General features: G+C 42.9%; 1 protein-coding gene across 13 annotated transcripts in view; it reads left to right on the top strand.

Moving 5' to 3' along the window:
* NAV2 (neuron navigator 2) overlaps positions 1 to 14,973 on the top strand; it is a 220,100-nt gene that overhangs the window by 117,757 nt on the left and 87,370 nt on the right. For 9 of the 13 annotated variants that reach the window (XM_073658234.1, XM_073658232.1, XM_073658236.1 and 6 more), the window contains 2 exons: positions 321 to 392; positions 6,649 to 6,794. In XM_073658234.1, the coding sequence (XP_073514335.1) occupies positions 321 to 392; positions 6,649 to 6,794 (218 nt within the window). The remainder of the gene's footprint in view (positions 1 to 320; positions 393 to 6,648; positions 6,795 to 14,973) is intronic. The other 4 variants (XM_073658244.1, XM_073658235.1, XM_073658241.1 and 1 more) reach the window with 1 other exon arrangement.

Here is a 14,973-nt window from a genome sequence, read left to right as displayed (position 1 = left end):
TTACACTATGCTGACACTCTGATTACACTATGCTGACACTCTGATTACACTATGCTGACACTCTGATTACACTATGCTGACACTCTGATTACACTATGCTGACACTGATCACACTGTGATTACACTATGCTGACACTGATCACACTATGCTGAAACTCTGACCACACTATGCTGACACTGATCACACTATGCTGAAACTCTGATCACACTATGCTGAAATGCTAAGACACTTGGAATCCAAGTTATCTATATGATTCGTCCCACCTAAGGTTAGAGTTCTTCTTTATACCCTGATTCTACTCATTTATCCCACTGTACAGTTCGTCTTCCAGAGACCCCCCAGGTGAAATCAAGTTTCTGCGCTTCTCCATTGGGCAGAGGAAATGCTCCCGGTAGGGTGCCCTCCACATCCCGAATGTTTGCAGCGTGTACTGCAGTCCTCCTACCACACTAATGCGATAACGATGCAGATAACACTCACTAACTGCTTGGCCGTGTGTCCTATAACCTTGCCGTGCACTGAATTCACCATTGTGGGATTTCTTTTTTGCCTTTTTAAACCTAAACTAAAGAGTTAACTGTGAATTAAATGACAGATCTAACGATCAGTGTGGGAGTAATGTTATCTGTAGGGGTTAACATGTACCCCCTATTTAACAGTGTGGAGCAGAACGATTTGCAGGGTCTGGGTCCTGCGGCCACGGCGGTGTCGTCTACCTGTGGACATCCTGGCACCTCCTCTGATTAGTAGAACCTGCAACATAGGTCATGACATAGTCAAGATGTCACAGGGGCGTTCTAATCAGAGGAGACCCCCTGGATGTAGGCAGGTAGTAGAAAGTCCACAGAGAATCGATGTGGCCGCAGAACCGGAGTTTTGCAAATCGTTTTGCTCCGCTCTATTGTTTAGCCGTGTCTCTGCCCCAGGTTCTGATTTTTCAGCAGCGTCTGAAATCACTTTTACAATGTTGCTCCTCTCTTTTCTACAGAGTGCTGTAATCAGAACTGAATCAGGACAAGTTTTCAGCCTCTGTTTGTTGATAAAATGTCTCCATTCGCTGCCAGCAAGCAGAGATCTTAGAAATAATGATATGAAACTGAAGATATTAGAAGGTTACAGAACTTCTCTTTAGATTCGGCATTAATGAGGGGTTTTCCCACATCTGATATTGATCTGCTATCCACAGGGGAATTTATAAATGTCAAATCACTTTTGGTCCGACTGCGGGGACCCTTGCTGATCACTAGAACAGAGGTCCCCACCCAAATTACTCTTGCTTGCGCGACCTCCCCTCCATTGAAATGCCTCTTTGCTGCTGATGTGCATTGAGGATGAACAGGTGGTTCAAGACCCCCTTTGTTTCATCTCTAGGACCCCCCAGAGATCAAACATTTATCACCTATCCAATTAAGTGGTCTGTATATAGACAAGGAATTGTCTGCATGAGAATCTGACTCTGATCCCTGGTGCAAAGCATTATGGTCCGGAGTCTATACATAATGCTGATGGTTTACATTTATTCCTTTGTTGTAGGGCCGGTAGTCAGACCCTTGTATGCACGCACAGCATTAGGAGCCGCTGATCGCTCACGTACAGTGGGTACAGAAAGTATTCAGACCCCTTTAAATTTTTCACTCTTTGTTTCATTGCAGCCATTTGGTAAATTCTAAAAAGATCATTTTTTTCTCATTAAAGTACACTCTGCACCCCATCTTGACTAAAAAAAACAGAAATGTAGAAATTTTTGCAAATTTATTAAAAAAGAAAAACTGAAATATCACATGGTCATAAGTATTCAGACCCTTTGCTCAGTATTGAGTAGAAGCCCCCTTTTGAGCTAGTACAGCCATGAGTCTTCTTTGGAATGATGCAACAAGTTTTTCACACCTGGATTTGGGGATCCTCTGCCATTCTTCCTTGCAGATCCTCTCCAGTTCTGTCAGGTTGGATGGTGAACGTTGGTGGACAGCCATCTTAAGGTCCCTCCAGAGATGCTCAATTGGATTTAGGTCAGGGCTCTGGTGGAGGGCTGCAGTGATAGTTGACTTTGTGGAACTTTCTCCCATCTCCCTACTGCTTGTCTGGAGCTCAGCCACAGTGATCTTGGGGTTCTTCTTTACCTCTCTCACCAAGGCTCTTCTCCCACGATTGCTCAGTTTGGCTGGACGGCCAGGTCTAGGAAGACTTCTGGTGGTCCCAAACTTCTTCCATTTAAGGATTATGGAGGCCACTGTGCTCTTAGGAACCTTGAGTAATGCAGAAATTCTTTTGTAACCTTGGCCAGATCTGTGCCTTGCCACAATTCTGTCTCTGAGCTCCTTGGGCAGTTCCTTTGAGCTCATGATTCTCATTTGGTCTGACATGCACTGTGAGCTGTGAGGTCTTATATAGACAGGTGTGTGCCTTTCCAAATCAAGTCCTATCAGTTTAATTAAACACAGCTGGACTCCAATGAAGAAGTAGAACCATCTCAAGGAGGATCACAAGGAAATAAACAGTATGTGACTTAAATAGGAGTGTCTGAGCAAAAGGTCTGAATACTTATGACCATGTGATATTACAGTTTTTCTTTTTCAATAAATTTGCAAAAATTTCTTCATTTCTGTTTTTTTCAGTCAATATGGGGTGCAGAGTTTACTTTAATGAGAAAAAAATGAACTTTTTAGAATTTACCAAATGGCTGCAATGAAACAAAGATTGAAAAATTTAAAGGGGTCTGAATAGTTTCCGTACCCACTGTATGTGGATGCATATGTCGGTAGGGGGGTCACCACATTGGAAATTTAAGGTTAGGTAGTGATCATAGGGGCAGGGAGTGTTCTGAACTTCCTATAACTCAACCCATTCAAGAACACTGGAATGGCTGATAACAGGGAGCAGTAGATGTACTTTAAGTGAATTATTCCTTTAATTCATATACCACTGCCTTTGGTGTTCTTGGTCATCACTTTCCTGGATAGTAAAACATAAAAGCCCCTGACTGTGCAGATCAAAGTCCGCTCTCCCTATTTTACAACCTCGCTAAGAAGCAGATGTTAATCCCGAGCCTTTACATTTACTGTCACATGCAAAAAAAAACATATGGAAAAAACTTTCAGATTTTTTTTAGTCCCTTGGGCAAAATGCAGCAAAGACAAATCATTGTTTAAGTGCGAGATGCTTGATCATCAAACGCGCCGCCGCGCAGAGCTGGTCACGTCAGCGAGAACACGCAGATTGACATGTGCAGAGCTCCGGCTGGATGATATGACAGCGCTGTGTCCTCGGGGGGATAGATCCTGTCCGCCCTGTGACCCAGCTGTGGTTATACGGATATAAGACCTGTACTGTATGTAGCACCAACATAATCTGCAGCCCTGTACACAGGCTATAATAATTCACAGCGGTCCTTGCCCCAGGAGCTCACACTCTAATCCTATAGGAATATTATACAAAAATGTTATTTGAATTAAATTAAATTAAATGAGATAGATAGATAGATATATACATATATGTGTATATATATATATATATATATATATATATATATATATATATATATATGTGTGTATATATATATATACAGTGCTGGCCAAAAGTATTGGCACCCCTGCAATTCTGTCAGATAATACTCAGTTTCTTCCTGAAAATGATTGCAATCACAAATTCTTTGCTATTATTATCTTCATTTAATTTGTCTTCAATGAAAAAACACAAAAACAATTGTCCTAAAGCCAAATTGGATATAATTACACACCAAACCTAAAAAAGGGGGTGGACAAAAGTATTGGCACTGTTTGAAAAATCATGTGATGCTTCTTTAATTCGTGTAATTAACAGCACCTGTAACTTACCTGTGGCACCTAACAGGTGTTGGCAATAACTAAATCACACTTGCAGCCAGTTAACATGGATTAAAGTTGACTCAACCTCTGTCCTGTGTCCTTGTGTGTGCCACATTGAGCATGGAGAAAAGAAAGAAGACCAAAGAACTGTCTGAGGACTTGAGAAACCAAATTGTGAGGAAGCATGAGCAATCTCAAGGCTACAAGTCCATCTCCAAAGACCTGAATGTTCCTGTGTCTTCCGTGCGCAGTGTCATCAAGAAGTTTAAAGCCCATGGCACTGTGGCTACCCTCCCTAGATGTGGACGGAAAAGAAAAATTGACGAGAGATTTCAATGCAAGATTGTGCGGATGGCGGATAAAGAACCTCGACTAACATCCAAACAAGTTCAAGCTGCCCTGCAGTCCAAGGGTACAACAGTGTCAACCCGTACTATCCATCGGCGTCTGAATGAAAAGGGACTGTATGGTAGGATACCCAGGAAGACCCCACTTCTTACCCCGAGACATAAAAAAGCCAGGCTGGAGTTTGCCAAAACTTACCTGAGAAAGCCTAAAATGTTTTGGAAGAATGTTCTCTGGTCAGATGAGACAAAAGTAGAGCTTTTTGGGAAAAAGCATCAACATAGACTGTACAGGAAAAAAAAGAGGCATTCAAAGAAAAGAACACGGTCCCTACAGTCAAACATGGCGGAGGTTCCCTGATGTTTTGGGGTTGCTTTGCTGCCTCTGGCACTGGACTGCTTGACCGTGTGCATGGCATTATGAAGTCTGAAAACTACCAACAAATTTTGCAGCATAATGTAGGGCCCAGTGTGAGAAAGCTGGGTCTCCCTCAGAGGTCATGGGTCTTACAGCAGGACAATGACCCAAAACACACTTCCAAAAGCACTATAAAATGGTTTGAGAGAAAGCACTGGAGACTTCTAAGGTGGCCAGCAATGAGTCCAGACCTGAATCCCATAGAACACAAGTGGAGAGATCTCAAAATGGCAGTTTGGAGAAGGCACCCTTCAAATATCAGGGACCTGGAGCAGTTTGCCAAAGAAGAATGGTCTACAATTCCAGCAGAGCATTGTAAGAAACTCATTGATGGTTACCGGAAGCGGTTGTTCGCAGTTATTTTGGCTAAAGGTTGTGCAACCAAGTATTAGGCTGAGGGTGCCAATACTTTTGTCTGGCCCATTTTTGGAGTTTTGTGTGAAATGATCAATGATTTGATTTTTGCTTCATTCTCTTTTGTGTTTTTTCCTTGCAAGCAAATTAAATGAAGATAATAAGGCCAAAGAATTTGTGATTGCAATCATTTTCTGGAAGAAACTGAGTATTATCTGACAGAATTGCAGGGGTGCCAATACTTTTGGCCAGCACTGTATGTGTATATATATATATATATATATATATATATATATATATATAATACATGTATGTATGTGTATATAAATATATATATAATATAAAATATATGTGTGTATATTTATATTTATATATTAGTCCCCGTTTGGGACTTAAACCTATGGTTTGTTTAATTGCTTATAAAATATGCTACAATACTGCTATATTGAATATATAGTTAAATTGACATCTTCATAGAAAGCTGGGCTTCATTGAGGACCAACGAGACAGCGGTGGGGGCCTTTGGCCGCCATGGTGACCTATCCGTGTCGCTGGGGGGCGGGTATGTTTTTTGAGTTAGCTTTAGTTAATTAGTTGCACAAAGTGTCAGTCTGCAGTCTTATTCCTTCATTCATCTTCTAAAACCCTGATATGGCTTTGATCCAATCTGTGGATTTTTCTCTTCTGGGAGTGTCTCTCCCAGTAATATAGGCTGGATGGATGTGAGGTCTTTGTGTATCCAGCACAGCTTCTATCCTGCAATTTCCTCTTCCTGTGCGTTCCTTCTTTTCTATCAATAGAAACAAATGAGAAATAGAAAACAAATTCTGTGCAAAGGTGTACATGGCCTTTCTGTTTTGGGTCCCGGCCAAGAATAATGATTAAAACCTCCTGAATAGATGATGAGGATCAGCAGAAAGTCCCAAGTACAGTATATTAGGAGCTGAGCTGTGATTTCAGCTGTTGGTTGAGCTGTGGGGGAGGAATCTCATCTTACCTCGGCTGGAGGATGATGGGGCTTGTCCTGCTTTGTGCAGAGAGCATTTTATTCAGGGGCTTAAACCGATAGTGTCTAATAGATTTTTTTTTTTATTATTTTACTAAGATTTCTAATATATTTAATTTTTTTTTTTTAAGTTTTTATCTCTGTGGTCAGTAAAGGAGAATATTATGTATTGCATCTCCCTTCTACAGAGCTGAGGGTTTGTTACAATTGTATCCGGTCTAGACAACCCACAAATCTCTTGTGTCCTCATAGCTTGTTACAGTGTATCAGCGCAGGTAAATGTATCAGTCCACTATAAGAAGTATTCGTGCGGACTGTTTCCATTCTCTGGCAGCAAGCAGAGGTCTTGAAAGCCGCCCAGTATTGATACACAGAATGTATTGGAAGGTTGGAAAATGTAATTGTTCTTTGGTGAAACTTTATGTAAATCTGAAAGCCGTTAACCCCTGATCTGCCGCGTACCAGTATAATCACTACATAATCCCATTTCCCAGGCTCCTGCCCGTCTGGTGTCTCCTCTTCTTGCAGTGAGGTCCAGGAACCATCTTATGGCTAATTGGTGACTTTTTTTTATTTTTTAGAGAAAGTTTCCATCTTGACTCGATCTCCTGCTGGGAGGGGACGTGTGTTTCAGGCTGCTGATTATTCAACCTATTTTTCCTCCTTCTGATGTTTTATTCTTTTTTTTTTTATATTTTAAGGCTCCCAGGTCCCAGCAACAGGACGTCGGCTGCAGGCAGCGAGGCCAAAACCCGGGGGCCGGTCGGTGGGAACAGGCGCAGTCAAAGTTTTAATAACTACGACAAAGCCAAACCAGTGAATCCTCCTGCGGCTGTGACCGAGAAAGGTACGTGATGGAGACAGGGGGACTGTCGCTTCAATGTGCCAGGTGCATCAAATTCATTTGCACAATGTTGGCCAGTGCTTTACTCTTCTACATCTTTAAGCGTATGTTCACACTAAAGCCCCCGTCACACTAAGCGAGATCGCTGCTGAGTCACAAGTTTTGTGACGCAACAGCGACCTTAGCAGCGATCTCGCTACGTTTGACACTTAGCAGCGACCAGGCCCCTGCTGTGAGATCGCTGGTTGTGTCGGAATGGCCTGGACCCTTTTTTGATCGTTGAGTTCCCGCTGGGTAGCATGCATCGGTGTGTTTGACACCTTACCAACGACCTCGTTGGCGACTCAGAACTGAGAAGTCGTCCCTTATCGAGGTCTGAATCGTCAGAGTAGCTGCTATGTGACAGGGTCCCAATGACCGCCGACATCGTTATACAGGTCGCTACGGGTCGCCGCATCGCTGCTGCGTCGTTGGGAAGATCTGACTGTTTGACATCTCACCAGCGACCACATAGTGACGCTGCAACGATCCCTGACAGGTCGCATCGTTGTCGGGATCGCTGTAGCATCGCTAAGTGTGACGGTACCTTAAGTTTCTTTTTACGTAGCTTTCAAAGTGGATCTGCTCCAAAATCCAAACAAAAAACCTCTGTGTAAACATACACCAATTGTCTGGGTGGCAACCGGTCATTGCTGTGACTGTTCTACTTAGACTTCTACCTTCTGCAGTAACGGGCAGGAATCATTCCATGATTGGGAAGATTTACCTTTTATTAGTCTGGAAAAGCTGTAATGAGACATACTGGTTGACACACAACTTTTAAAGCTATTGTCCAGTAAAATAAGTTATCCCATATCCACTTGATAACTTGCTGATTGGTGGGGACTCGCCCCAATCATCAGAACGGGGAACTTTTATACCCTTTATAAAATGGATTGGTAGGGTGGACGCCGGACCGCTGATCCATTCATATTGTATGGGGCTGCTGGAAAAAAAGGCTAGTTCAGCACTTGTGAGCCCCATACACATTACATAACTGTCGGCTAAACGATCGCTCGTCTGACAGCTATTTTGCCCACACAGGAAAGCTCTTCCCAAGCACTCCTGTGTTTCTCTGTGGCTTTGCCTAAGCACTCCTCTGTTTTTCTATAGCTTTGCCCTAGCGCGCCTGTGTTTTCTACGACACTGCCCAAGAGTTCTTGTGTTTTTCTGTGGTGTGGCCCTGTCTGAGCGTTCCTGTGTTTTTTCTGTGGCCCTGCCTGAGCGTTCCTGTGTTTTTTCTGTGGCCCTGTCTGAGCACTCCTGTGTTTTTCTATGGCTCTGCCGGAGCACTCCTGTGTTTTTCTATGGCTCTGCCCTAGCACTCCTGTGTTTTCCTGTGGCTCTACCTGAGCACTCCTGTGTTTTTCTATGGCCCTGTCTGAGCACTCCTGTGTTTTTCTGTGGCCCTGCCTGAGCACTCCTGTGTTTTTCTATGGCTCTGCCTGAGCACTCCTGTGTTTTTCTATGGCTCTGCCTGAGCACTCCTGTGTTTTTGTATGGCCCTGCCTGAGCGCTCCTGTGTTTTTGTATGGCCCTGCCTGAGCGCTCCTGTGTTTTTGTATGGCTCTGCCTGATCACTCCTGTGTTTTTGTATGTCTCTGCCTGAGCGCTCCTGTGTTTTTCTATGGCTCTGCCCGAGCGCTCCTGTGTTTTTGTATGGCTCTGCCTGATCACTCCTGTGTTTTTGTATGGCCCTGCCTGAGCGCTCCTGTGTTTTTGTATGGCTCTGCCTGATCACTCCTGTGTTTTTGTATGGCCCTGCCTGAGCGCTCCTGTGTTTTTGTATGGCCCTGCCTGAGCGCTCCTGTGTTTTTGTATGGCTCTGCCTGATCACTCCTGTGTTTTTGTATGGCTCTGCCTGAGCGCTCCTGTGTTTTTCTATGGCTCTGCCCGAGCGCTCCTGTGTTTTTGTATGGCTCTGCCTGATCACTCCTGTGTTTTTGTATGGCTCTGCCTGAGCGCTCCTGTGTTTTTCTATGGCTCTGCCCGAGCGCTCCTGTGTTTTTGTATGGCCCTGCCTGATCACTCCTGTGTTTTTGTATGGCTCTGCCTGATCACTCCTGTGTTTTTCTATGGCTCTGCCTGAGCACTCCTGTGTTTTTGTATGGCCCTGCCTGAGCGCTCCTGTGTTTTTGTATGGCTCTGCCTGATCACTCCTGTGTTTTTGTATGGCCCTGCCTGAGCGCTCCTGTGTTTTTGTATGGCTCTGCCTGATCACTCCTGTGTTTTTGTATGGCCCTGCCTGAGCGCTCCTGTGTTTTTGTATGGCTCTGCCTGATCACTCCTGTGTTTTTGTATGGCTCTGCCTGAGCGCTCCTGTGTTTTTCTGTGGCCTTGCCTGAGCGCTCCTGTGTTTTTCTGTGGCCTTGCCCGAGCACTCCTGTTTTTTTTTATATATAAGAGACTCCTCTAGCAGCGGCTTATCAACCCAACGCACAGAAGGATCAGCCAATGAAATTGGTGGGCTCAGCTGACTTTTGTCTTGTGTGTATTGGGGGCTTTACATCCTTATTTACTGTTGGCTGGTTTATTTTGGGGCACAGCAGTTGGGGATCAGGGCATGTCAAAGCTTGTGGCTTTATCACCAGGCATTGAAATTATGACCCTTCCTTCTATAATCTTATTGTGTACGTCATCGGTCACAGCACAATCCTTTACTGTAATACACCCGCACTGAGATCCCTGTGTACACAGTAACACAATATGTCTCACCTGTTCTTATCCATCTGTATCAGTATCTATGGAGGAAGGACTGACTGGCAGCGGCCGCTCACACCCGCCCTCTTGGGTATCTTGTGTTTTTTGCACTGTGCTTGTGACTAGATCTCGGGGGTTTTAAGCCAGCACTGTGCGTTGCAAGACATAAAGATGGCAATGGTTGTAAGTCCCATGTAACTTTGCCTTCATAGACCTCGGTGCAAGCTGTCTGCAATCTGTCCTTGTGTGATTTCTCTGAGATTTGAGTCGCCTTCCAGCCCTAGCCTTACATAGGACTGCAGGCCTTATATATGTGCATTCCTAGGGGTCATTTCCCTAGTGCACCCTCCCTCCTTACTTTCTATCCAGCATATATTTTTGATGCATTTGTGGATTTATGGTGACCTATAGCTGCAAAATAAATGAATTGCATTTTTTTTTAATATTCATTCTTTTATATAAAAGGGCATGTAATTCACGACCGATGCCTCCATTTTTTTGTAACTAATAATAGCCAGAAGAAAGTCCCTATAGGATGAGTTTTAGCCTCCATTGGGTGGCACATTTGCTCTGGGAGCTTCTCGGGTGCATGTGGAGACAGTGAAAAGCAAAAATGAAAACATTTACAAGGCAGTGTCTCCCCCTAGTGGGCCGATTGTGTGATGTGCAGCTACTTGTTTTCATAGGCAGCTGTCACACGCCGGCTGATTTACGAGTGCCTACAGGCTGGATGTCAGTTTCTCACAAAACATTTATGTCTTTTTTTTTTTCCGCATTGTTTTTCCACATGTTTTTGGCTTTTTTTTTTTTATCGACAAAAATCACTGCCACATTTTTTTTAAAATAACAGGAAGACATTTTTTATGCATTTATTTTTTAGACTTTATTTTAAAAAAAAATGTAATTAAAAAATATCGCTTTTTTGACTTGTAAAAATGCCATCAATTTATGCATTTTTTAAAGAAAAAAAAAACAAACAAATTCTTCCAACAAGTTGTTTTTCTAGTCGGATGTTCCTCACTAGTTTAAGATCTCTGCTTGCCGTCGGTGAATGGAGACAATTTTTCCTGCTATCGTTCTTGTTGATGTCCGGAGGTTGAAACTCCATATCATTTGAATGCTTCTTAAATCTGGGGGTTTGTTACAATTGCTTCCAGGCTGCACAATCTTCAGTGATCTAAACCCATCACATCCACCGATCTACCCCTGTACTGATGCTTCTTCAGCCTGGAGGCCAAGGTTGTCTACTCTTGCTGCAGCTATAACGAAACCTCAGCTGTGAGTAGTATTTGATTTGTAGAAGTTTTCAGCACCTGGACGTACATGAAAGTGGTTCCATTCTCTGACCGCAAGCAAAGGTTATTAAAGAAAAGTAAAAATGTCAACAAAGTAGATGAGAAATTTGCAGAACTGTGGCTTATAAGAAAAGTGCATGACAAATGTTTGTTGGCCTTATAATTGCAAACTCCTCTTAAAGGGAACTTGTCATAAGGTATTTCCCTCTTAAATGGACTAGTTATTGCACAGAATATTATCTCCGGCTCTGCATATCGCTCATTGACGCAGTGGGAGATTCTTGAGCGTCCTTGAGTAGGGGGTCTCTTAGATAGAAGGTCTCTTACGACATCCGCTGCTGGCCCCTCACATCTTCTACATCAAAGCTGCACATTGTGTGACTGGAGCTTAATTTCAAGGGTCATTGATGCTTTATTGTTCCTTCCCGGGGCAGTGATAAATCTTCGGAGTGCTTCCTGTCACTGTCAAGCTCCGATCACATTCACTTAAAGAGTTCTTCTCACATTCACTTAAAGGTTTTTTCGCCTTCTTCATAAATGGCTATTGTCGGATAGTACTTGTAAATACAAGCACTTTTGCAATTTACTGCACTTTAAAATTTGCTTCCGTTTTTGAGGTATTAACACTTTTCTTTCGTTTAACTGGTTGCTTTGGAGACAGACCACCGCTGATAGACAGCAGAACATGCACTGTGCTGACAAGCTCTTTTCTATTGAGCTTGTAAGCACTATTTTGACGCTGACTAGGATCGCTAGAGCGCCCTGTTACTTCCTAATCCCAACCAGTTTGAGCGCAGTGCTTACAAGCTAGACAGCAGCGGTGGTCGGTCTCCTAGGCAACAAGCTGTATACAAAAGAAAAGTGCTGATATCTCAAGAACAGCTGCAAATTTTAACAAGCAGTAAATCACAAAAGTGCTTGTTTTCACAAGTTCTATCCAAACATGTCAATCTATGAAAATGGGAATAACCCTTTTAAATGGGAGTTGAGCTGCAGTAACCGGGAACGGCCAATACACAGTGAATGGATCTGTGGTGTCCCGGCCCCATACACTGTCTGCTTCCAGCCACCGCAAGACATGTTAACAGCCGAAACTGATGACCTAAGTACTGGACAACCCCTTTAACATTTTTTTAGTGCTAAATGTACTATTATAATTAGATTATTAATATTTTTTGTTTTGGGACTTGGATGCTGCAGGCTACACCCCTGACCGGCAGCGCAACCTCAATTTGATGATCACTTGCACGACTTCCATGTTATCAGTTTTGGGGTAAACCACTGTTGACCTCTGGTCTACGACAATTACCATTTCTGAATTTAGCCTGTAGAGGGCAGTATATTTCTACTGATGATTATATTGAGCTTCCTATAGTGCAGGAAGACTGATGTTATGGGGCTGTTAGGTCATTAATCGCTAGACTGGTTTCCCATGTATATTGGTTTGGTTAACTGGAAACTCCAGTTATCGCTGGGACATGAAGGGCTTTACTTGAAAATGGATTCAATACTTGTATGTGGTTAGTGGTTAAATAGCAATTCCTGATACATATTTATTTTTAATAAAACATTAAGGATTGTATAAAAATCTCTTGGGTCCTTTATTACAGTACATGTTTATCTGTAAGCTGCATGTTATAGGGAAGGTCGAGGGAATAGATTCAGTGTAATTGAATTCATTTAATCCTTTCTCCTTCTATGCTTAGGAGCCCAGTGGGTGGTCCAAATCCGTGATTGACAGCTCCTAATATAGAAAGAGCAGGGATGTAAATAAATAAACTATAAACATAATAATTTTCCATAAAAATATATATCAATCTGCTCCACTCCTCTGCTTTTTCACCTGCGATCCACAGATAAAGAACAATGTCTAGTTTGAAGGCTGTTATATCCTGTATTATACCCCAGAGCTGCACTCACTATTCTGCTGGTGCAGTCAGTATGTACATACAATACTGACCCTGTACTAATCCTGAGTTACATCCTGTATTATACTCCAGAGCTGCACTCACTATTCTGCTGGTGGAGTCACTGTGTACATACGTTACATTACTGATCCTGTACTGATCCTGAGTTACATCTTGTATTATACTCCAGAGCTGCACTCACTATTCTGCTGATGGAGTCACTGTGTACTTTTGTTGCATTACTGATCCTGTACTTATCCTGAGTTATATCCTTTATTATACTCCAGAGCTGCACTCACTATTCTGCTGGTGCAGTCACTGTGTATATACATTACATTACTTCTCCTGTACTGATCCTGAGTTACATCCTGTATTATGCTCCAGAGCTGCACTCACTATTCTGCTGGTGCAGTCACTGTGTACATACATTACATTACTTACCCTGTACTGATCCTGAGTTCCATCCTGTATTATACCCCAGAGCTGCACTCACTATTCTGCGTGTGCAGTCACTGTGTACATACATTACATTACTGATCCTGAGTTACATCCTGCATTATACTCCAGAGCTGCACTCACTATTCTGCTTGTGCAGTCACTGTGTACATACATTACATTACTGATCCTGTACTGATCCTGAGTTACATCCTGTATTATACTCCAGAGCTGCGCTCACTATTCTGCTGGTGCAGTCACTGTGTACATACATTACATTACTGATCCTGAGTTCCATCCTGTATTATACCCCAGAGCTGCACTCACTATTCTGCTTGTGCAGTCACTGTGTACATACATTACATTACTGATCCTGAGTTGCATCCTGTATTATACTCCAGAGCTGCACTCACTATTCTGCTGGTGGAGTCACTGTGTACAGACATTACATTACTGATCCTGAGTTACATCCTGTATTATACTCCAGAGCTGCACTCACTATTCTGCTGGTGCAGTCACTGTGTACATACATTACATTACTGATCCTGAGTTACATCCTGTATTATACTCCAGAGCTGCACTCACTATTCTGCTGATGGAGTCACTGTGTACGTTACATTACTGATCCTGTACTTATCCTGTTATATCCTTTATTATACCCCAGAGCTGCACTCACTATTCTGCTGGTGCAGTCACCGTGTACATACATTACATTACTTCTCCTGTACTGATCCTGAGTTACATCCTGTATTATGCTCCAGAGCTGCACTCACTATTCTGCTGGTGCAGTCACTGTGTACATACATTACATTACATTACTGATCCTGAGTTACATCCTGTATTATACTCCAGAGCTGCACTCACTATTCTGCTGGTGCAGTCACTGTGTACATACATTACATTACTGATCCTGTACTGATCCTGAGTTACATCCTGTATTATACTCCAGAGCTGCACTCACTATTCTGCTGGTGCAGTCACTGTGTACATACATTACATTACTGATCCTGTACTGATCCTGAGTTACATCCTGTATTATACTCCAGAGCTGCACTCACTATTCTGCTGGTGCAGTCACTGTGTACATACATTACTGATCCTGATTGACATCCTGTATTATGCTCCAGAGCTGCACTCACTATTCTGCTGGTGCAGTCACTGTGTACATACATTACATTACATTACTGATCCTGCGTTACATCCTGTATTATACTCCAGAGCTGCACTCACTATTCTGCTGGTGCAGTCACTGTGTACATACATTACATTACTGATCCTGTACTGATCCTGCGTTACATCCTGTATTATACTCCAGAGCTGCACTCACTATTCTGCTGGTGCAGTCACTGTGTACATACATTACATTACTGATCCTGAGTTACATCCTGTATTATACTCCAGAGCTGCACTCACTATTCTGCTGGTGCAGTCACTGTGTACATACATTACTGATCCTGATTGACATCCTGTATTATGCTCCAGAGCTGCACTCACTATTCTGCTGGTGCAGTCACTGTGTACATACATTACATTACATTACTGATCCTGAGTTACATCCTGTATTATACTCCAGAGCTGCACTCACTATTCTGCTGGTGCAGTCACTGTGTACATACATTACATTACTGATCCTGTACTGATCCTGAGTTACATCCTGTATTATACTCCAGAGCTGCACTCACTATTCTGCTGGTGCAGTCACTGTGTACATACATTACTGATCCTGATTGACATCCTGTATTATACTCCAGAGCTGCACTCACTATTCTGCTGGTGCAGTCACTGTGTACATACATTACTGATCCT

The sequence above is a fragment of the Phyllobates terribilis genome, unplaced genomic scaffold, assembly GCF_046119375.1.
Source record: "Phyllobates terribilis strain yellow unplaced genomic scaffold, ASM4611937v1 Scaffold_13__5_contigs__length_258822181, whole genome shotgun sequence".
Classification (NCBI taxonomy): Eukaryota; Metazoa; Chordata; class Amphibia; order Anura; family Dendrobatidae; genus Phyllobates; species Phyllobates terribilis.
This window is presented reverse-complemented; position numbering and strand designations above follow the sequence as displayed.